At 42.8% G+C, this 25058-nt stretch overlaps 1 protein-coding gene and 1 long non-coding RNA gene across 3 annotated transcripts in view; both read right to left on the bottom strand.

The window, feature by feature from the left end:
* LOC109513931 (semaphorin-4B-like) overlaps positions 1 to 25058 on the bottom strand; it is a 62976-nt gene that overhangs the window by 16582 nt on the left and 21336 nt on the right. For both annotated transcript variants that reach the window (XM_019866666.1, XM_019866668.1), the window contains 3 exons: positions 18233 to 18659; positions 976 to 1136; positions 532 to 594 (listed from right to left, as the gene is read on the bottom strand). In XM_019866666.1, coding sequence (XP_019722225.1) covers positions 532 to 594; positions 976 to 1136; positions 18233 to 18353 — 345 coding nt within the window. In that variant the 5' untranslated portion in view covers positions 18354 to 18659. The remainder of the gene's footprint in view (positions 1 to 531; positions 595 to 975; positions 1137 to 18232; positions 18660 to 25058) is intronic.
* On the bottom strand, positions 14035 to 14711 carry LOC109513933 (uncharacterized). Its single transcript, XR_002167898.1, has 2 exons — positions 14285 to 14711; positions 14035 to 14149 (listed from the first exon to the last, which is right to left on the bottom strand). It is a non-coding gene; the product is annotated as an uncharacterized LOC109513933 (long non-coding RNA).

Raw genomic sequence — 25058 nt, forward strand, 5'->3', positions numbered from 1 at the left:
AGAAAGTTTGAATGTTTTACAATACTTTGGGGGGGAATGAGGTGAGTGTGGTTGTTTGAATGTCATTATTATCTTTGTTTTATGTTGAAATGTATTCATGTGTTTCAAAACAAAAGGGAAAAAAGAATCAGAAATGAATTGCCCAATTTTTTATTTTATTTTTTTGGCAATATCGATCCAATATTGTCGGCCCCAATTTGAACCACCACGCTACCTCTGATCCAACTACTGGCCGATTACGAACTCAACCAGTTTGATACTGCTTATCATGTTCAGAGTTAAACGAGCTGAATGAGGGCATCAGGTGGTCAGAACCCGAGACTGACTGACATTCTGCATTCAGCTATGAGAACTACTACACTATCAGTGGTCCATTTGTTGCCAATCTTAACAACAGTCACATGTGAATCACTATGTTGCCGAGGGTCAATTTCCTACACATCCACCGACATACTTTCTCCAAAAATTATCCGGTTCAGGGTTACGGCAGCTGATTTCGAGCTGAAATATGGTAGAACCGGCGCATCTCACCTTGAGGTTCTTCCCTTTGAAGCTGCACTCTTCTCTCTTTCCAAGCGGCGTAGCCCAAGTTAGCTGAAGGCCAAGAAACGTCAGAATAAATCATTAAAAAAAAAAAAAAAAAAAAAAAAAAAAAACAGGAACATGTGCTTTGAAAAATTCATACGGTGAACTTTTATATGTTGCTGTTCAAGAGAATAGCATCTCAGTCAAACTGCCACACCCACCTGATGTTGAGAATTCTGCGACAGTACGGAATAAAAATTCGGAAAAATGGAAAACTATCCATACAAAAGTATATGCCAAAAATATCATTCATGTTATATACAAAATGTAGATTTAAAAAAATTGAATTCTATTTGCATGATTTTCTGTGGTGGGCAGGGGGGTGAATTATTTGACTTCGACAGCAATATGTTGCATGTGCGCGAGTGTCTGACACAGTGACACACTCACATTTTTCTGCAGCTTAATCCTGCTGATGTCGGAGAGGCTGAGGGCAAACAGCGCCTCCCGGGCCCCCACGTACAGCATGTCGTCCTCCTGGCTAAGCAGCAGCGATGTGTAATTGAAGACGCCCTCGGCAGAGAACCTCTTGGCCGATCTCTCCTTCGCATCTGCGGGAGACGAATGCGAACGCCGTTGTTATTAAAAATACTGTATTACGAAGAAGCTCAGGTTCAGCTCGATAATGTGAAAATCACTCAGGCGGTCAGTTCAACGACGGATCATTTATGGGTGTGATCAAGGGCACATATTGTGAAAAATTGGCTCGTATGTACAACTATTATGGTCTTTAGAATATATGCCCGACCTACCAGGAACTGTGAAATTAAAAAATAAAAACTTAAAATTATAGTCCTGTTTCTGAAAGCGTGTCTGTCAATGAGCAGTTTTGCACTTCCACTGTTACATAACAGAAGTTGTCTTCACCCATTACATGATCAGCTAGGGTGGAAGGAATACCCCGAGTCTCTTCAAGTGATGGGCAGCTGGCTTATACTGTCTGAAACACGATCACGCAGCCATACTGTCATGCAAAAACAAATGCATTCCCCAAGGTTTGGGCCCCTGCTATTATGTGAATGCCAAAAGGTAACCAAAGATTTGTCAGTTAGACCGGTCCTTCTGACATATTTGGGCGCGGGTGACCCCCGTGATTTTTTTTTCTCCTTCAGTTGAATAAAGTGTCATTTCACATCCACTACAGTAGGTGGCAGCGGTGCTCTGAAAAAAAATATTGTCCTGATGCATGCTGTTTTTTTTTTTTTTCTTTTTTAAATTCTTGAATTTGGTTCTACACGTAGAAACAATCAAGGAGCAGAAGTACATACTTGCTGGCAATATGAAAGCAAGCCCAGACACAGAAGAGGAGAGGGGCCAAAAAGACACGGCGAGATGAATTCCTCCATGTGGAACGCACAAGATCCAACCCACTGTCATGCATACACTTGATGGGGAGATGACAAGAGGCAGCCTGCGAAGCCTCGGTGGTCTTAAAGCTCTGGATCTGCCTTCAGTCGTTATGGTAGCGAAAGTTGGACTAAATATTGGACTGGCGATGGGGCGAGATATGGTTTGGCTAACTTGCAATAGACAGCCCCTAAAAGACTGATGATTTCAGCAAGCCAAGAAATTGCCAGCGTTCAGATAGTTTGACAAGATATTAACCCTTTAAGTGACAAAATAGCAACATTTATACTATCTTTACCATTTTCAAGCTACATCCTTTTGAAATAGTGATATGAGAACTGACTATTTAAAAAAATGGTGCCGAAAAGGTTAGTATATCTTGGAACATTTTTAATTCGGAAGGAAAAAAAATGTCCTTTAACATTTATAATCCTGACAACATTATTCGGGGCCTGTGGCTGTGTTTGCTGCCTTGCAAAAATAATTGTTGGACTGCATGTCATTGCTACAGTCAGACAGCCCAATGAGGCTAACGCTCAAAAACTCCTCCGGCGGAAAAACATTTGCCAAGCTTTGTTTCGAACCATCTGAAGCCAACTCATGGCAGCTAGTGCAACCTACATCAGCCAGCAATGTGGAATTTGAGCTTGGAATTGTGGCATTAATATGCCGTTTGCTCACACCTTCCTCTGTGATAAGCATGCTGATACACTCCACCACATACTTGGCAGGCAGAAAAGAAAAAAATATGGACTAATAAAGACTTTTGATGCCAACTACTTTCATCGCTTTGGATTGATGACATTCATTGGGTCTCTTGCTTTGGCAAAAAGAACATTTTGGTTGACAAACTACCAATTGTCAGCGGTTGAGAGGTGAAATCGGGTGAACATGGAGAATTTTGGCTCTGATGCCATTCAAAGTCAATGAGGTTCCTGCCCCAACAAAGACAATATCTGACAGTTTGAAAAAGATCGACTCGGGTGTGGGGGAGGGGGGTGATGGGGGAACAAAAACAGAAATGTGAGTGGTAGTGAGCGAGAAGCAACATGCTGATTCCCTGCTGACCCAACATACTTTAACATCTACGGCAAAGACCTTGAATGAGCCTATAAAACTTGTTTATAAAGGTTACAGAGAACTGTGGTAAAATAATAATTTAAAAAAAACCCACAAAATGACACAAACGACATCAAGCGTCATGGATATGGCACCAAGATCAATCGACTTCTTTCCACAACTAAATTACTACTCTGTACAAAAGGGGCACACAGACCAATTTAAGTACTTAACTTGGAGCACTCGCTGAGATGTTTCAATCGTACTTGATTCTATCTTTGAGAAAGCTTTTTCCACCGTAGGACAAGCGGTTTGCTTTATGGATGTTTTTTTTTTTTTTGGGTCAAGGTTTCCCGATTGCTTCTCGTTGTAAACATAGTTGAAATTGACCGTGAGGCCGAAAGCCCAAATGCTGCTTGTCCAAATAAGATAAACAGCTCGTAAACACGAATATTTGCTGCACTTCAACTCACACTCAAAGCACTTTGGCATGAAAATCAGGTCTTCCTGCATAGGAGAGAGAGAGCCAGCTGCACAGGACTCATCTTGTCTAAAACATCACATTTCAAGGACTTTTCCACAGGAAAAGCCCTCACTTTGTTGAATATCCTGCAACATCTGGAGTCAATGTAGAGAAAAAGTCTGTCGTTAAAGTCAATAGGCGTGGATGCAATGTATATTATTTAAAAAAAAAAAAAAAGATTTTATGCTTTCCTGTTGTCATGAGCGGGTCATTGAGAACACTAAATAGTTTGTTTCAAACTTTCATTTAAATTAAAGACAACATATTTAATGAGTTAAGAAAATAATTGAGAGTTAAAAAAAAAAAGAAAAATACAATAAAAAATGTTAAGCACTGTCCAAACGAGATAAAGAATCTATGAAAAGAAAATTTAAGAACTTAAAATTGGAAAAATTATTGAAACCTAATCTGGAAAGAAGGTATAAATCCCAATCCAACAAAAATAAATACAATTTATCACAGTAAAATATAAGCACTTAAAAATAATAAATCACTTTAATCGCCACCTTTCCTCACAGCAAGCCTGTGTCCCCTGGGTTCTTCTGGTCATTCACTGAAAAAAAACCCACCTTCCCAGTCACACATTAACACCCTGACACACATCACTGCGAGAGACAATCGCATAAAACCAGAGGAGGGCAAACTCCTGAAAGTAGCAGTTTGTGAGGAATGGCCATCGTTTCAGACGGTAGTCGGGGTAACATTAAGAGGTCACGCAAAAAAAAAACAAAAACAAAAAAAAAAAAAAAACATGTCACTTCTTGAGGCTGACCAGCGCAAACCTAAACTATGTCTTGAAGAGGTTATTTGTGGTTGGAGAGAGCGAGCGAGCGAGAGAGAGAGAGAGAGAGAGAGAGAGAGAGAGAGAGAGCCAACCTCCCCAACAAGACTGCACATATCCATGATCCATCCATCTGCCTCTTGTTTCATCAGCTGCCTGCCAAACTCAGCTCTTCACCTCTGCTCATTGCCACACTCATCATCAATACTGCAGGTTCTAATGTGTACAATTAGCCACACGTTGCCAAGGGACAATGCTGAGTGTGGACCCAGTCTCGGTCGGCCATCACAGCTGCACAAAGTGAGATGGAGGGGGGGAAAAAAACATTGACCCGTCCTTTGCTCTTCCGAGAAGCTCTTGTAGGGTGTCTGTGGGAAGTTTCGTCCATTCAGCCAGATGATTATTTGTAAGAAAGTCTGACATTATTTTTAGAGCGGCATCCAAGTTTGCTTTTTGCTTGCTTTGTGTACTGTCCCAAGACTTTTGTCCATAGTGTGGAAGTTCGCAGTAAATCGAGTGAAATTCAATTCCAGCGGCTTCTTCATTCAGGAAAACCCGCCATCAATAAATAAAGAACGCGAGTAGCAAGTCGTCTAACTCGGCATGTAAAAAGCGCAGCTGCTCCACAGTGAGCATGTGCAAAATGTCCGCAAGACAATGAGATACACAGTCTCATTTCAACTCCCGTAATGGAATGGCGACCCTCCAAATGTGACTGCAGTAAATATGTAAATTATATCATCTTGAATAGCAACAGGCATAACTATTCATACACACATATCTATCATCTTGCGTCAAATAGTGTTCAATTTTGCTCCCGGAATAAATCCTGCGTTACCCATCAACTTTGCACGCATAACAATCCAAACAATGCATTTTTAATGCAAGCCTTACTCATGACGCCATCCGCAAAAAAAAAAAAAAAAAAAGCACGGCAAACCAGAAAGTGAAGCAGATGTTAGACGTAAAGCCGAAAACAAAATCTGTACAAACGCCACATTTTTGCAGAATTGAATGCATTTTTCAGTAGGTGTGGGCCTCTTAGATCGAATCATAGCTTAGCTCCGGCGAACAGAAATCATCCACCGCCGCCAGTTTGCATACAAAGAGCAGTCGCACAGGCACGCAAATGAATCTGCGCATTGCATTCCAGATGTTCTGTATCGGTGAGTAGCGCCAAGGGTGGGACTGCTAATCGTTCCGACGAGGGCTGATTGTAAATATGGCTCACATTGGCTAAAGCAGCACGAGGCAGTGATCTGCAGCTTTGGACACTGGATTAGGTACACCTGCACGGTCTCATAGCGTCCTGTGCCATTTCTTTCCCTTACAAATATGATGTCGCTTAGCTTTGATGGATGATCGAGGCTTCGAAAAAAAGCAAAGAAAACATATCGATCTGAATTTTTATCATTCGGTCATTCAACCGATAGAAGATTGCTTCTGACCTTCGAGAGGAGCGCCAAATTTCAATATTCATTTTTAACAAATCACATCAAGTCGTACGTCATAATGAAGGGCTCCATGACAGCTTTTTAGATTTAGTAGATTGTCACTAAAGCCTAACATGATGACGACATTATCAAAGAAATATGTTTCGTATTACGTCATAAAGGGCGGTTCGGTCATCCGGTGTTATCGTGTCGACCTCACAGTGCGGAGGTCGCGGGTTCGATCCCAGCTCCGGCCTTCCTGTGCGGAGTTTGCACGCTCTCCCCGTGCCTGCGTGGGTTTTCTCCGGGTACGCCCGTTTCCTCCCACATTCAAAAAACATTCATGGCAGGGTGATTGAACATTCCAAATTGTCCCTAGGTGTGAGTGTGAGCGCAGATGGTTGTTCGTCTCTGTGTGCCCTGCGATTGGCTGGCAACCGGTTCAGGGTGTCCCCCGCCGACTGCCCGAAGACAGCTGGGATAGGCTCCAGCACCCCCCGCGACCCTTGTGAGGATAAAGCGGATCAGAAAATGGATGGATGGATGGATATTCAAAAGTCATCATTAAGTCACAAATTATTTTGCAACAAACCACATCAAGTCTTTCCTTGTAGAAAAGCCGTTGCTGAGGAAGCTCTTTCCAGATGTGCTATTTAAATAGTCAAGAAATGACAAATTTATCAAAAAGCAAGTTTTATTGGCTTTTAAAAGTCACCATTAGGGACACTAATAAAGTCTCAAATCAATCTGCGGTAAACCACACCAAGTCATACCGCATATTCAAGATATCGATGACAGCTTTCAAACGATATTAGCTTCCAGATAGACCCTAATACAGTGACAAAATGACCAAAATGCACGTTTTGTTACTTGCATCAAGTCATACCTCATATTAACGGGCTTGGTGAATGCTTTACCGATCTATAAAGACATTGTCAGCAAACCCTAATAAGGTGAACAAAGTTACCCCAAACATGTTTTATTACCTAAAGTCTACCAAACGTGTCCATTCTGTCTCTAATTATAATCCATGCATCCACAATGAAGTAAATCTATATGCGTGTACTTTATGTCGATACCCCCAGTGCCTTATCCCTACCTGAGATTGATGCACAGTTCCAATGTGATGTTTAGTGTGGCTTTTGCGGAATTGTGTTCATTATACGTTGTGTGTGCACATCACAGTGAGAGACAGCTGCACCACATAGATAACAAGCACGGCCTGGCGGGGCCTAATGCTCGCCGCATGTTGATGAAGCAACATAGGTGTCGCGCCATGACAAGTAGAATAGAATGGCGGGCAATTGATGAGGCTAAAACGGAGGAACTTAACCCTTCTGCAGAATCAACGCACAAGGATGACAGCATAGCAAGACTCACGTCATGCTCAGCAGCTCTGTCATTGGTGTCGCTCAGGTGTCAATTTGCTGGCACGCTGCTCGTGGGTTTACCCCAGGTGGAATCTGTTCACCATTGTGGCATGCGAGCGACTTATCCCGACATGGAACATGTAATCCCCTCAGTCGCAACACAAGAAAAAAAAAAAAGAGACGTGTCGCGCTGGCCTGACATCGAGGCGTCGGGAGGTGAAGCCCCAAAACTTGTATATATGCAAGGAAAGCCACCGGATGCCATATTGTGTGAAAGAATGTCAGAGAAAAGGAGGTGCTGATTGGTGCGAAGGACGCTGTTGACGGACAGATGCGAAATAGGAGGCATATCCAAGGGGTTGTCATGGCTACCAAAGCCCAGCAACTCAATGAGGTGATGATTGAATTACTTCCACTGGCAGCAAAGAATGCAGTTGACTTTTAAAGCGCCCAGTAGAAAAACGTAAAAATTAAAAAAAAATAAATTAAAAAAAAGGGCTAATAACTAAGCAAATGTTTACTGGGCACCTTAATTCTCAATCGTAATTTCTGTCGTAACAAGAGCCAATATTTTCCTGTTGAGACGTTTCGTCACTTGAAAATTTCTTATGAAAAGACGTTCTTAAGTTGAGGTACCACTGTATGTTGAAGTGATACTTGCCTGAGAGAAAAGCTGTGATAGCTAGGGAGGAGCTGACATTAGTCTGGGTTGTTAGTGGACATTACAAAGAGTCTCCACGGTATGGTTCATTGTAAAATGTAACGCCTCAATTTGGTTATATGGCTCAGTTCGAGAGGGCATGATAGAATGCGTCACCTTTTGTCATTTTTTTATGTTTATTTAATAGAAGACACACATTGAAAATGTCTGCTCGGGAGAGTGGATGTTGTCATCGCTGCATAGGGAAGAACTTCCATTGTCACTCCCTGTAAATACACTTGCTATCCGTCCCAATACTTTTGACCACACATCTGTGGCTGTGTATGTATTTTAACATTCGCCATCTAAGTGAGTTGCACATTCCTGCAGATGGCTTGCTAAGTGCACTCCCTGGAAGCAGCCATGTGATTACGGCCTAAGTGCCAACGCAGCATACAGACCCACTATGTGTGTGTGTGTGTGTGTGTGTGTGTGTGTGTGTGTGTGTGTGTGTGTGTGTGTGTGTGTGTGTGTGTGTGTGTGTGTAAAATGTCACTTCCCATTCTCACTTCCAAAGCCTGTCCGCAAGACAATGAGATACACAGTCTCATTTCAACTCCCGTAATGGAATGGCGACCCTCCAAATGTGACTGCAGTAAATATGTAAATTATATCATCTTGAATAGCAACAGGCATAACTATTCATACACACATCTATTATCTTGTGTCAAATAGTGTTCAATATTGCTCCCGGGATAAATCCTGCCTTACCCATCAACTTTGTACGAGTGACAATCCAAACAATGCATTTTTAATGCAAGCCTTACTAATGACGCCATCCGCCAAAAAAAAAAAAAAAAAAAAAAAAGCACGGCAAACCATAAAGTGAAGCAGATGTTAGACGTAAAGCCGAAAACAAAATCTGTACGAACACCACATTTTTTTGCAGAATTTAATGCATTTTTCAGTAGGTGTGGGCCTCTTAGATCGAATCATAGCTTAGCTCCGGCGAACAGAAATCATCCGCCGCCGCCAGTTTGCATACAAAGAACAGTCGCACAGGCACGCACATGAATCTGCGCATTGCATTCCAGATGTTCTGTGTCGGTGAGTAGCGCCAAGGGTGGGACTGCTAATCGTTCCGACGAGGGCTGATTGTAAATATGGCTCACATTGGCTAAAGCAGCACGAGGCAGTGATCTGCAACTTTGGACACTGGATTAGATACACCTGCACGGTCTCATAAAGTCCTGTGCCATTTCTTTCCCTTACAAATATGACGTCGCTTAGCTTTGATGGACGATCGAGGCTTTGAAAAAAAGCAAAGAAAACATATCGATCTGAATTTTTATCATTCGGTCATTCAACCGATAGAAGATTGCTTCTGACCTTCGAGAGGAGCGCCAAATGTCAATATTCATTTTTAACAAATCACATCAACTCGTACGTCATAATGAAGGGCTCGATGACAGCTTTCTAGATTAGTAGATTGTCACTAAAGCCTAACATGATGACGACATTATCAAAGAAATATGTTTCGTATTACGTCATAAAGGGCGGTTCGGTCATCCGGTGTTATCGTGTCGACCTCACAGTGCGGAGGTCGCGGGTTTGATCCTGGCTCCGGGCTTCCTGTGCGGAGTTTGCACGTTCTCCCCGTGCCTGCGTGGGTTCGGAGTTTGCACGCTCTCCCCGTGCCTGCGTGGGTTTTCTCCGGGTACGCCCGTTTCCTCCCACATTCAAAAAACATTCATGGCAGGGTGATTGAACATTCCAAATTGTCCCTAGGTGTGAGTGTGAGCGCAGATGGTTGTTCGTCTCTGTGTGCCCTGCGATTGGCTGGCAACCGGTTCAGGGTGTCCCCCGCCGACTGCCCGAAGACAGCTGGGATAGGCTCCAGCACCCCCCGCGACCCTTGTGAGGATAAAGCGGATCAGAAAATGGATGGATGGATGGATATTCAAAAGTCATCATTAAGTCACAAATTATTTTGCAACAAACCACATCAAGTCTTTCCTTGTAGAAAAGCCGTTGCTGAGGAAGCTCTTTCCAGATGTGCTATTTAAATAGTCAAGAAATGACAAATTTATCAAAAAGCAAGTTTTATTGGCTTTTAAAAGTCACCATTAGGGACACTAATAAAGTCTCAAATCAATCTGCGGTAAACCACACCAAGTCATACCGCATATTCAAGATATCGATGACAGCTTTCAAACGATATTAGCTTCCAGATAGACCCTAATACAGTGACAAAATGACCAAAATGCACGTTTTGTTACTTGCATCAAGTCATACCTCATATTAACGGGCTTGGTGAATGCTTTACCGATCTATAAAGACATTGTCAGCAAACCCTAATAAGGTGAACAAAGTTACCCCAAACATGTTTTATTACCTAAAGTCTACCAAACGTGTCCATTCTGTCTCTAATTATAATCCATGCATCCACAATGAAGTAAATCTATATGCGTGTACTTTATGTCGATACCCCCAGTGCCTTATCCCTACCTGAGATTGATGCACAGTTCCAATGTGATGTTTAGTGTGGCTTTTGCGGAATTGTGTTCATTATACGTTGTGTGTGCACATCACAGTGAGAGACAGCTGCACCACATAGATAACAAGCACGGCCTGGCGGGGCCTAATGCTCGCCGCATGTTGATGAAGCAACATAGGTGTCGCGCCATGACAAGTAGAATAGAATGGCGGGCAATTGATGAGGCTAAAACGGAGGAACTTAACCCTTCTGCAGAATCAACGCACAAGGATGACAGCATAGCAAGACTCACGTCATGCTCAGCAGCTCTGTCATTGGTGTCGCTCAGGTGTCAATTTGCTGGCACGCTGCTCGTGGGTTTACCCCAGGTGGAATCTGTTCACCATTGTGGCATGCGAGCGACTTATCCCGACATGGAACATGTAATCCCCTCAGTCGCAACACAAGAAAAAAAAAAAAAGAGACGTGTCGCGCTGGCCTGACATCGAGGCGTCGGGAGGTGAAGCCCCAAAACTTGTATATATGCAAGGAAAGCCACCGGATGCCATATTGTGTGAAAGAATGTCAGAGAAAAGGAGGTGCTGATTGGTGCGAAGGACGCTGTTGACGGACAGATGCGAAATAGGAGGCATATCCAAGGGGTTGTCATGGCTACCAAAGCCCAGCAACTCAATGAGGTGATGATTGAATTACTTCCACTGGCAGCAAAGAATGCAGTTGACTTTTAAAGCGCCCAGTAGAAAAACGTAAAAATTAAAAAAAAAATCTATTAAAAAAAAGGGCTAATAACTAAGCAAACGTTTACTGGGCACCTTAATTCTGAATCGTAATTTCTGTCGTAAAAAGAGCCAATATTTTCCTGTTGAGACGTTTCGTCACTTGAAAATTTCTTATGAAAAGACGTTCTTAAGTTGAGGTACCACTGTATGTTGAAGTGATACTTGCCTGAGAGAAAAGCTGTGATAGCTAGGGAGGAGCTGACATTAGTCTGGGTTGTTAGTGGACATTACAAAGAGTCTCCACGGTATGGTTCATTGTAAAATGTAACGCCTCAATTTGGTTATATGGCTCAGTTCGAGAGGGCATGATAGAATGCGTCACCTTTTGTCATTTTTTTATGTTTATTTAATAGAAGACACACATTGAAAATGTCTGCTCGGGAGAGTGGATGTTGTCATCGCTGCATAGGGAAGAACTTCCATTGTCACTCCCTGTAAATACACTTGCTATCCGTCCCAATACTTTTGACCACACATCTGTGGCTGTGTATGTATTTTAACATTCGCCATCTAAGTGAGTTGCACATTCCTGCAGATGGCTTGCTAAGTGCACTCCCTGGAAGCAGCCATGTGATTACGGCCTAAGTGCCAACGCAGCATACAGACCCACTATGTGTGTGTGTGTGTGTGTGTGTGTGTGTGTGTGTGTGTATTGTAATGATGAGTTGTGCAGTAGTCTGCCGCTCTGGTTGCACACGCACCGCAAAGTGAGCCGAGCAAGCGGGCGGGCGGTCAGGGCTGTTCTGAGCGTCGCATGCTGATGGTTTTGCGCACGCGCTCCTAAAACAGCTGGAAGCTTTTAACGCTGACCGAGCCACACCGCCGCCACCACTCACTTCCTGTCGCCATACTACACACACACACACACACACACACACACACACACACACACCGCTATGTCGATAGGGCCAATGCAGCTGCAGGCTGAGTTCTTTCTGATGACAACCAGGATGGCAGAATGCTAATTTCACTCAGGTGGTTTAAAATAAAAAAAAAAAAACAAAAAAAAAAAAAAACATCTATACAAAGAAATTTTTATTGTGCGACTCTTTTTAATGGATTTATGAAATGTTCAAGTGCAGGTAAGGTTTTGAGTAGCGTTTTAGCGTATGTAATCGCCATGTATGTCTGGACATTTGTTGAGCATGCATTTATTCACGATGCAAGACATCCATCTTTAGGTTCATGTACCAATACGTCGTTTGTCCTCACAAGTACGACAATTCAGTGCACAAGTCAAACGACTGTCTTACTTGTACTTTGACTTTACACAGATCTGATCGAGTGGGTCGAAATCGATCAATATTTTGTATTTTATGCCAAACTGCTGATCGACTGTAATCTCAAAATTCCTCGTACATGGACCTTAAGATGGATATCAAGGATATAGGGGGGAAAAAAAAAATCCAAACAGCTTTCCATAGGCAAGCACAAGACGTTAAAAACAAACCCTACATTTTTGGGGGGATGAATACGATATCTGGTGATGAACTCTTTTTTTCTTTTTTTTTTTTTTTAGATGAATTCAAATATGATTATTATTTAGCACTTATCAATTAGGCTTATCATCACCCTTGTGAATGGGGAAAGGAACACCTAAAAAACCAAGAAAAAGAAAAAATGTGTCTGATACTTTAACAGAAATAGCTTTTGCTATTAATTATTGTAATTTAAGTAACACCTTTTAATTCTTCTAAAATGACATGCAAAAAAGCCAAAGAAAGCCCACATTTTAAAAATTATTATCTTTTAATTAATTGACTTTAAGAAATACTACCATAATTTATGAGCCAAAGAAAAAGCATAAAACAGTATGACATTCTGCAATAACTTTTTATGTATTTTATTCAAGAAATATCATATATTTATATTTTTTCACTCGTGAAATGGGTAAATGATTTAAAAAGCCACCAAAAAAAAAAAAAGTCATTTTCACTCTTGTAAAAGGATCCGTGCACACAGTGGGCCAAAGAAAAAGCAAAAGTCTGTAGTAGTAGTAGTAGTAGTGGTGGTCGTAGTATTAGTTGTATTTTTGAGAAGCATTACAGCCCATAATTCATTTCAAGGGAGTGAAAAGCCAAGGAAACTGCAATTACTTCGATGGAAAAAATGAATAGTTCCAAACCGTTGTGTCACGTAGGACCCTTGAAATGCCTTCGCCCGTCCAAACGTTAATGTTAACAGCATGTGAAGTCGCGTAATATACTTTGATGCAGCAAATTCTGGGGGAAGTTGTCATTTTTGATTCATGCTAATGCGGAAATTCTTGACAATATATATATATATATATATATATGTATATACACACACACACACACACACACACACACACACACACACACACACACACACACACACACACGTGTATGTTGAATGCTAATTGCGCTAAGTGCAGCATCCCTGTGCACAAAACAGAAACACTGTATCTGTCTAGTCGTCGTAAAATAAAATGGCTTGTTGAGAGATGTTCCCCAGACTTCATAAATCACAAATATGCGTCGCTTCTGTAACGCAACCCCACCCCCCCAAAAAAAACGAATGCAGCCATCACCAAAAATGAGTGTCATGACCCTCGCATTCCTGTCTGTCCACCTTAATTAAGAGCTACAAGGTCACTTCTCACCGCCTGCTATTCTGCGCCAATCAAGCTGCTGAAATGTGTCAGGACGGAACTTTTCTCCACATCCTCTGGAGCGTGTAAAACGGGAGGGGGGGGTGGATGAGGCCATTAAAACCATGCCGCAATTACGTCGCTATTGTCACGGGCATTGTTGGGTCGGACGCGAGCGTTTGAGAGTGTCACCATGGCTAGTGGGAGGTCTGAAATTGTGGTTCTCTCAGGATCAGTGGGCGGATCCTCGGTTCTAAAGTTGACATGTTTGGAGTGAGTGTTAAGAAAAGATCAAAAATTTATTGTTTAAGAAATATATGTATCTATATTATATATGATACACATTGTTCCTTTATATTCATGATTCGCAACTCACAAATTCACCGATTCTGGTTTCGTTTTTTTCTTCTTTTTTTTTTTGTGCACAGGCCAAAGCACTGCAGCTAACGCGCCACGATTACGTCCCTATTGTTGCGGCCATTGGTGGCGTCAGACACGAGCGCTTGCTGTCATGATCAGTTGGCCTGTCATCGCCAGGTTTTAGGAGGTCATTGTAGCATGTCTAAAAAGGACGCCAGAATTTGGGCCGGGTGTCTCAAAACACGAGCAACCTCTCTTCGTCGTCTGCATGCTGCCAAGGTTGTTGGAGTAGCATGCACGAGAGCTGATCTACGGCCGATGTATAGCACACATGTGGGGAACAGGACAATGAGGACACAGAGTTGAAATGCCGAAAAGAGGCAAATGTGAATACTGTAGTAGTCCTGTGAGAATGCCATAGCAAATATGTGCCTCATATGTGTAAATAAAGCATGGCAAACTGTGTCATGTCCTGTCTCCTCTTGGAGGAGAATATAACAACTATAAATGCATAGTTGTGGACAACCACAAGAGTTCATATGCGGTGATATCAAAACGTCTACACATTCTTTTTCAGCTGCTAAGTTTTAGTGATATAAAAAAACGAGACCAAGACATTGTTTCAGAAACAATGGTCCTGAGTCGGAAAAAGGTGGAGAGCCCTCTCCAGGTAGGGGAAGAGATCTTGGCCCAAGTGGAGGAGTTTAAGTACCTTGGGGTCTTGTTTACGAGTGAGGGCAGGAGGGAGCGAGAGATCGACAGGAGGATTGGTGCAGCGCCTGTTGCGATGCGGACTTTGTATCGGTCTGTCGTGGTGAAGAAGGAGCTGAGCCAAAAGGTGAAGCTCTCAGTTTACCGGTCGATCTACGTTCCAAACCTCACCCTATGGTCACGAGCTATGGGTCGTGACTGAAAGAATAAGATCCCGGATACACGCGGCCGAAATGAGTTTTCTCCGCAGGGTGTCCGGGCTCTCCCTTCGAGATAAGGTGAAAAGCTCGGCCATCCGGGAGGGCCTCAGAGTCGACCCGCTTCTCCTCCACATCGAGAGGAGCCAGATGAGGTGGCTCAGGCATCTGATTAGGATACCTCCTGGACGCCTCCATGGTGAGGTGGTCCGGGCATGTCCCACCCGTAGGAGGCCCCACGGACGACCCAGGACACGCTGGAGAGACTATGTCGCCCAGCTGGCCTGGGAACGCCTCGGGATCCGCCGGGAAGAGCTAAAAGAAGTGGCTGGGGAGAGGGAAGTCTGGGCTTCCCTGCTAAAACTGCTGCCTCCGCAACCCGACCCCGGATAAGCGGTAGAAAATGGATGGATGGAGACCAAGACATTTAACGTGAGATAACCTAGACAACTCACTTGAATGTTTTTTTTTTTTTGCCAGTGTTGCCAACTTAGAGAATTTTTTCTACTATATTTTGTGACTTTAATAACCTGTGTTACTTGACAAAGGTGGATCGAGGAGCCGAGCTGCCCAATTACGGGCAGAGAGACTCGGCATGGGGTTGGTGATTATGTGAAATATCTAAAAATTTGAAATCTAAATTCTGATTGGCTTGCTCACAGTCACATTTTCAGAAATACATAACAAAAGACTCTCTTGTGGGCTATGTGGGCAGGCACTCCAGAGATCCAGCTATTTGTACACAAGCAATTCAAAGGTCCATTCTCCATATGTCACCTTTATTACATAAATACCCAGCCACTCAAATAGACTTAGTTCCGTAGGTCAGTAACGTTAGCGTATTTGTTTTCCATGATAACAAACGGACGTTAAACTTTTCCTTTTCGGTCTATGTCAACTGGCACTTTGTGGAGAAGCAGGGAAAAGACAATGTGAAAAGTCCACATGAAATAGTATCCCGGCGCTAAAATATGCAAACATAAGCGAGGTTTTTCACATCACGTTGATGAAAAACGACGACATCAAATGTTCTCAGGTTCAAAACTCTGAACGACTCCTTGTTGATGCAAGCAAAGAAATAAATAAACGTCTTCTGGCTCGAGAGACGTTTGCGATAATGAAAAACACGCCACGTGCCCAACTTTATTCCCATGATTCTTTGCGCGGTCCTAATGAATAACAGACGAGCTCTCCCGCCGCAGCCGCCACACAAAAACCCTCCACTGTGCACACATGAGAGATTAGCCTGCTCATTAGGCTAGAGGCATGGAGAATGGCAGTGAATGGAAGAAGGACCAAAAAAATAAAAATAAAGTAAAATACACGATCCGAAGAAAAACTTCACTTTAAGGAAGAGAAATCCCCCCCCACCACCCCTTTTCTTTTTCCATGCATACGGTTGTGACCATTGCGAAGGTTTTATGGAGACGACATATTTTACATTGTGTGATACAGACCAGTTATTCACGGTTTTAAATTGTTTCGGCAAAATGACTTAGTGTAATCTATTTAGGTGTATCGTAAAGACGTTACAAGGCTTAAGTGAGAGAAAGGATGCGCTTCCGAATGAAGCCTGACATGTGACTTCCAGCCAAAGCACTCGCTTTCTAAAGAGGACTTAGACACCTTAATCCATGTCATGATCGGAGACAATCCAAAGAGACAAGTGATCATTTCTATTGTCTGCACTGTTAGATCTTTTACTCCATCTACTTGAGTTCCCATAAGGCAAAAAGGATCAGCAGCACAACCAATAATTAAAAAAACAAACAAAACAACCTAAAGTTATACAACCAATAATTAAAAAAACAAACAAACAAACAAAACAACCTAAAGTTATACAAGACACAATCTTGCATGAATGTTGGTGATAATTCCTTCAGGCAATTGTTTGAAATACTACATATGTCCAGGTACAAAAGTAAGATACCACTCCACAACGGAAACTTTATGCCACAGCTGCCCTAAATGTACAGTATCGGTTGGACAAAAATGACATGACTGCAATGGTTGACAAACTAGGATGTAGCCCAAATTAGTTTTAAAATACTTACGTATGCTGGATTCTGTGTGATGACACTTGGGTCAAATAAATATGTTTAGCACTGGACAAGTACAGACATACCGTAGTCTATTAACTGATTTTTGGGAATTATATAGACATTGGTTAATCGCGTCTTCCGAAAGCATGCATGTTAGACACTAAATTGTCCATAGGTGTGAATGTGAGTGACAACGCTCCTCTAAAAATCCAAACTCTGAGTGGTGAATGAATGGGTCTTAGAAAAAAAAAGAAGAAGAAAAAAAAAGTCCAAAATGCAAAACCTGGTTTGCGATAAAGTCGCATCATAGGGCTGAATGTTTCCATGAGTACCCAAGCGGCTGCATCAAAGCATAATGACTGAGGACTGTGTGGGCACAATTATGATTGCACACATTTTAAATGGGCATGTGTGCACGTAAGCCTGCAAGCACTTATGCCGAGACCCCTCATCACGGCAATTCGCTCATGCAAATGAAGGCTCGAGTCCACATTCACTGCAGATGGCCGAGCCTTGATGAGAACTGCTCGCTCGCACGCTCATCAGAGCATTCTCATAAAGCTACAATACCATTTATAGTCTTGATTCTCCAGTTTAGAGATGTTGACTGCTATAGGCTGGCAACCAGTTCAGGGTGTCCCCCGCCTACTGCCCGAAGACAGCTAGGATAGGCTCCGGCACGCCTGCGACCCTCGTGAGGAGAAGCCGACTAGAAAATGGATGGATGGAATTCTGTCAAATGCATAGAACTATCTCAAGAAGCCCAATATGACATTGGGCTAGGGGAACCTGAGCTACAACCGCAACTCCTAACTGAACAGTTGATTGTTGATGAATTGCGTCTTGCAGAAACTGGCACAAACACAAAACTAATTGCATGTATAAAATGTCGAGAAGTTACTGTACGTATTGTCGTGTCTGTATAGATGCACATGCCTTGAAGAGGTGGGGCCCGGTGGGGTGGTTCGTATGTGGCAGTGGCCGCTCTGCTCGAGTGTCTGGGTGTCAACTGTGTCCGGCAGGAGATCCTGCATGTGTGTTTTATTGTTCTCCCGGAGTTCAATAAACGGCTTAAAAAGTGCATTCCCACAAGCGGTAGAGCATTACAGTAAGTAAGCATACCGCAAAAACTGACAAAAATAATCGTTTTTAAAATGATGAACCTCGAAAGAGAAAGAGAAGACGATAGTTTGCTGCCTTAAGAAGCCCAACATGTCTGCACTGGGAAGATACATTTTGGACCAAGTTGAACTGTGAGATGTGACAGGTGATTAAAAAAACATTTTTTTGTACTCACTGTATGGGAAAGTGATTCGCGGCATCACATCGTCGTCCATGGTTGTTGCTGATTGGACGCAGAGGGCCAACAGGAGGGCGGCAACCGCGAGGCTGCCCGTGCCTGCCGCTAATGTCCACATGGTTATCCTACCCTTGCAGCAACAAACACGAAGCAACAGTGTTTGTTTTAACTTTCCTCGGAATTCATGAAGCTCGACCAGACTCCGGAGCTCAGCTTTCTATCCTCGCCGACATCTTTGGAAGTGGGAAGGGGATGCGGCGAGGCAGTGAACGTGCCCTTGACTTGATCCTTGTATTCCCACAGGTCCTCCTCGCACACAGTGAGCAGACGCTTCGCACAAAAACGAAGAATCCTTTCTGGATTAGAACCCCGCCTGTTTTTTGCTGGTGGATTTGATCCGCACTAAACTCTGAGCAGTGGTCATCTGTGGAGAGAACAGAGGGAAATACTCAGTGCCATCCAAGAATGTGGAGAATTAAAGCTCAGAAAGAACAACACATTCCGTTTCTGACAACAACAAAAAAAATAGTTGGCTGAAGGATTTCACTGCAAAGCCGAGATTTAAAGAGATTGTTCCGTTTTTCGACTTTGCCAATAAAACGGCCTGCACCGTGAGCTCTCTGTCCGAGAGCACAACATGTATTTGTCACACCGATGCCAAAAACAAAAGCGAGGCCACTCTTTCAGCACGCTGCCAAAGAGCAAGTCCATCGAAAACGCAAGCAGCTGGCACATTATGCGATAGCGTCTCAAACATTTGCGATTTTTAATCCACCCCACCGTGTATAAAGATAAAGTTACGCTGTCATTAGCAACAGCAGATGATCATGTGGTAGCTTGGCGCAACATTTTTTTTTTTTTTTTTTTTTACTGTGATGAAGAATAACGTGATGAAAGAACAAGAAAGTCCAAAGACAACTTTGTAATTTGTATGAACGAGCACAATGAAACCATCTGCTTTGCGACTTTTACTGGCTGAAAGTGCATGTCCACAACCTTCCAGAAGATTGTCCATTTCTTGTTGTTTCAATAAAAAAAAAAAAATTATTATAAATATCAAACTATACAGGAAATATCAGAGATGATTGATGAATATCAATTGCACCTAACATTTAAAAATAAATCATAAAATATGTCCAAGTGGTGTTGCCATACCACATTCCTCTAGAATAGCGAGAGCAAAGATTAACGAAATGAGTACCATTGCAATCAGTCAGCAGTGCGACGACTTTATTCTTTAGTCTCTGTAAATCATGACTAATACAGTGCCCCCCCCCTCCATAATTATCGGCACCTCCGGTTAAGATGTGTTAAAAGCCTTCAAATGAATTTTTTATTGCAGAAGCATACTCTCATACTGAAAATTGTAGCAATGGTTGGTTCACCAGACACGGAATCAAGCTCCTCCAGACCTCAACCCCATTAAAAACACTGTGGAGTGAGCTAAAGAGGACAGTGCAAAGGAGAGGACCCAGGTCACTGGATTATTTAGAGATTGTGCAAAGAAGAATAGTCGAAGATCCTTCTTTCTCTTTTCTCTATTCGCCCATCTGGTGAAACATTTTAGGAGAAGATGATGTGCTATTTTGTTAGCAAGACCGCCTCTTGCTAACAAAATAGCACATCATCTTCTCCTACACACACACACACACACACACACACACACACACACACACACACACATACACACGGGTCCTATATCATTTGGAAAACACCAGAATTTTATTAGAAGCTGCCCTCTCAATCTGTTGTGCTTCCAAGCGTTAGGATGAGACAGTCACCAAACTCCTTTTCATAAGCATCTTTGCTCCTTTATGAACTTTGACACGTTGACAACAATGCATTGGAGTGGAACTATAACAGAAAAATGGATAAAAGAACAAAAAGAAAAGGCACCGTGGCGATACGTCACACGCGATTACAATCTAAATTTAGCGCTCAACTCCAACAGGACTATGCTCACATCGGGCCAGAAAACATCGCCAAATGTAGTTAAATGTCACAGATATATGACATCAACACACAAAAGTTATGTAACACTCAGTTGTTGTGCTCTGAAGGGAGCGCATCAACATATGACAACACAAAAGTACACAGTAAAACAAGTACAGATAGCTACCCTGCAGTCAGTGATTTACATTCCGTGGGATAGGCTCCGGCACGCCCGCGACCCTCGTGAGCAAAAGCGGTTTGGATAATAGCTTGATACTGCTCAGCCTTATGTGTTTGCTATTTTCAAAGAAGCAATAAAATAAAGGTCCTTTCAATAACTTACACTAAGCAGTGTACACCCAATGACATCAGTCACTTTAACCGTGCATCAACACTCATGGGCATTACTAAGTCATTTTCACAATATTTCAGTGGCTGGCAACCATTTCAGGGTGTACCCTGTACACCACCCAATGGCAGCTGGCTTTGGGTCCAGCACACCCGCAACCCTTGTGAGGATAAGCGGTTCGGAAAATGGATGGATGGAGGATAACTCTTCTGCATGACAATATTTTACTGCTCCTCGGTGGCTAAATTCTGCATCCCAAAATGAGGCGGAATTAATTAATACTCATGGTGCACAACTTGTTCAATTATGTATATTCTGTTTAAGTATGTTTTTCTAACATAAAATATTAGAGTGCTATTTTCCTTATTGAAAAACGACAAAAATGTGTTCTTTTACGAAGGCTGGAACGGATTGTTGGTATTACTATATATCTCAATGGGGAAAGATGATTTGGGTATGCATGTTTTGAGTCACTCCATAGCAATCCTATTTTACTCTCACTCAATCATAGTGCTTATATGCAGAACTAGACAATCATGTTGACATTTTGTAGCATTGCATTCACTCTGTACATATTATACGCTATTTAAATACTGCTTATGAAGTTCTTGTCTGATGCAAGCTCCACTTTTGCAATCGGCACTTTTGTTTTCAACTTGTGACATGCGCAATGACAAAACTGAATCTAATCTAATCCAAACTAGTTCCATGGAAAACAATGACTGTGGTGAACTTTGCAACCCGAGGAGTGTTACAAGAAACATGCACTTCTGATCCCAGTGAATTTCATGTAGAATCGCAAAAATAAATCGTCAGTGAAAGTTTACAGTACAATCCTTGGACAGACATATTTCAAAATCTATATGATTCTTGTATTGACATGAACCTCAACCCCCAATACAGTAGTAGGAAAACAGTCGTTGACAACTGAAGGCACTATGTGTGTAGACATACAAAGTGCAGTCAAATCCGCTAGCTCAGGGGTGCCCAAACTTTTTGGACCGAAGATCTACTTTTCGATCAACTAACCTCCCGGGATCTACCCTTGCCGGCACGCGCGCGCGCGCGCGCACACACACACACACACACACACACACACACACACACACACACACACACACACACGCACACACACACACGCACACACACCCGCGCGACATGATGAGAAACAGCCTGAAACTGAGGCAGGCGATGCACTTTTGCAGCCTGTTAACTTAAAGAGATTCTTTTGGTCTCTTTATAAACCACACTGGCTAAACCCCGGTGGGACGAAAGAAGACGTGGACAGGGCAGTTTTGGTTTGTAGAAAAAATAATAATAAATATATATATTTGAATAGAAAAAGAAGAGAAACATACAGATGACTGGAGAAAGAGCGTGTCCGTCCGACCTCGAGCGTCGTGTCGTCTCAAATCCACTAGCTTAGCTGTTGTCGTGGCTAGTCTAGCTGAGCTGTTGAAAGAGCTCAAAGCTCTTTGATGTGTAACGTCCGTTGCGTCAGCACTGATTGGTTGAAGCCAAAAGACTTGAGTGCGTACGCGTCCGCGCTGATGCACGCACAGCGGAGAGCAGCGGACTATCGACTGCTGAGTCGCGCTTCACTCGAGTGGCGTCGCTACAAACTATCGTAGCTCACACGTACCGTTTTAAAGTGCTTCCCTGGGCCCTCCTAGATTCCTATTCTTTGCCCGTGACCTCGGTGAATTGTATACGAAGCATACTCTGAATGAGAATAATGACGATAAAAGATAGAGCGCAACAGCTCTGATCACAAGCTGCAATTGCAGACTGCTGAGCGCTAACAACTTCCGATGACGTAATCACGCGCCACCGTAAATTCAAGATTTACCTGCTTTATTTTATTTTTTAAATATTTTTTTGTGAAAATGAGACTGATAGGATGATAAGGGTGCAACGTACATTAACACAAAAAAATATATTACTAACATGTACAAAGACACACAAATGGTTGTTTGTTTTTTTTTCTCCTCGAACTCCTCGGATCTACTTGGAACCTGTCTTAGATCTACCGGTAGATCAGGATCGACGTAATGGGCACCCCTGCTTAGATGTTTCAGTGAGGAACTGTAAGGTGTATGGACCAATAGAAGTGGTGATATGTTCTGCTTTTAAAAAAAGAAAACAACAACAACAACAAAAACCATGAAATGACAGCAAGTCAAATATTTGTCTCCAGATGACAAATGTTGCTGTGATGCTACATTTATGTCCCCAACCTCCCCCAAAGTTCCACAGAGACACTGACTGTTTGATAGTAAATAGCACAGAGCTGTGGTTTAATCAATCTAACGCTCCCTCAAGAGCTCATTCAAAGCGTTTTAGAGCAGGTAATAAATCCATTGGCAGGGCAGGATGGCTGGAGCTGGGGTAAGAGGGGCGGGCGACTGCGGTGGTCTGTGAGTGGCCCCTGGTTGTCTGGCGACCACTGATGGCAGACTTCCTGGTGATCACAGCCCGAGCTGGCAGGCACCAGGCACATTTGCAGATTGTTGAGTGGCTGACTGGAAGCAGACGAGATAACTCGAGTGATAGAGTACTATATTCAGGTGGCAGTTGAGTTTACCAACCACAGTGGTACGGTCGGAGGAGCCTCTGCATTCGCGTCTGTGGCAAGTATGCCGTTATTTATTTATAGTGTTTAGATTTTTTAATTACTTTGCAGATTCCGGCAATGTTTTTGTAGTGGCTTGGTCAAGGAAGAACCCATTCAATTTTCGGGCAGATCTGGATTAAGATGTGACTATTTCTCAGGGGCAGTCTTCAATGGGCTCAAACAAATGATGCCCATTACTGCCACCAACAGGACTGGAGGGGAACAGTTGTACTCTGCTCGACTAAGGTCGTTTACCATTGTTTTGTTGCATTCATGGTTTGGTTCCATTGCTAGGGACTAATCAGAATGACATTGTGATTTGCCATTCAACCTCAAACTGGCATCCCCAGTACGCTCCCCGACTGGAGTTCCCCGTGTTCCGTGAGCATCTAATTTCTCAACATGAGAGGTCTTTGAATATTTAATGAAAAGCGAAGGCTTTCAGAGAGGATTCCCGGCACCTCAATGAATTTTAATAGAGCTTAATCCATACAGAAAATGTGTCAAACCATTTCTGCCGACCTTTTGTTACCCGTGCCAGTAGCTTAAAACCAACAAAGATTTCACCTGGAATGAACATCCAGTTGGTGGCCTGATTGAGCTTTGTGACAAAGCATCCATGCCAGCTTGCTCGAAATGTGAGACTCAGATGCTTTCAGAGAATTGAAAAATTAGAGGATTTGGGGAATCCGGTTAATACCCATGACCCATGAATAAGATCCTTGTAACATGGATGCAACTGACAGAAAAAAACATAAAAGACAAGACAAATGACAATGACGGGAATTTCGTTTTCAAAAATCCAGAATCAGACAGCCAACTTAAACTGTGCCCTTCAATCAGACATATTTGAAAGTGGCAAAAGTAAAAGCACTTTCGTTGTATTATAGTACCTGATTTTGTGAACGGAATTTGGCATCCTGTAGCCAAGTGAGTACCACGCAGTTGAAAATGTTCAGATGGCTTCTTTACAACGTAAGTGACCACCATGCTTAGTGCCATGAAGCCCAGGTGGCTCATCAAGCAGAGCCTCTTCTGCTTCTGCTTTGTGTACTGTATGGCTAAATGGAGGAATCTGGTGCCATATTGCTCACAATTACACATTCATTAACCTTGTGAACCCCTCCTGGAGGCTCCACATTAACACGTACATCTGTTGGGACGACGGAAGGAACGTGACGGTCTCATTGGTTTACAGATCGGACCGCCTCATGACAAGTTCCCTCTGTCACGAATGGCGTGACTGCTAAGTACCTCATCTATTGAACCATTTTCTATCGCATTTGTCCTCATAGGGTCGTAAGAAATTTGGGCGAGAGGCAGGCAACACCCTAGACTGGTTGCCAGTTAATCACAAGACACGTTATAGACAAACAGGCATTCACACTGAAGGTCAACAGTCCTCAATGAAGCTAGGTATGTTTTTGGAATGTGGGAAGAAGAGAAAGCGCTCACAAAGCAAGGGGGAAAAAAATAAAACATGCTAACTCCACACAACAGGGCCCAAGCCAAATCTCAAACCCAGAAGTAATTCGATAATACAATGAATCATCCTTCTGGAAGCGAGACTTCTTTAGGCATCTGATCCCAAAACACTTTTTTTTAAAGTTGTCACATGGTCACACATTAGTTTAAAATGTCTTACAGGTGTGGTCGTATTATCACTACTGAGGTTTATTAGTGTCATTCCAAAGTACGCGCCTAAAAACCACACCGGTTGGGGTTTGGGAATCCAGCAACGATCCAGCAGAGTTACCGGAGCCATTAACAGAAAGAACTCGGTGGGTGACTGACAAGACAGAGGCATCATGCTGGGTCTGTCTTTTATAACTCACACTCAGCACAGCCTGTTAAAATGTATCAGGGGAAAACAGAGATTTAAATAGATGTATGCAGTACATTAACTTTCCAATTCCAAAGCTATGTTT

This window comes from Hippocampus comes, unplaced genomic scaffold (genome assembly GCF_001891065.2).
Source record: "Hippocampus comes isolate QL1 unplaced genomic scaffold, H_comes_QL1_v1.1 scaffold82, whole genome shotgun sequence".
Classification (NCBI taxonomy): domain Eukaryota; kingdom Metazoa; phylum Chordata; class Actinopteri; order Syngnathiformes; family Syngnathidae; genus Hippocampus; species Hippocampus comes.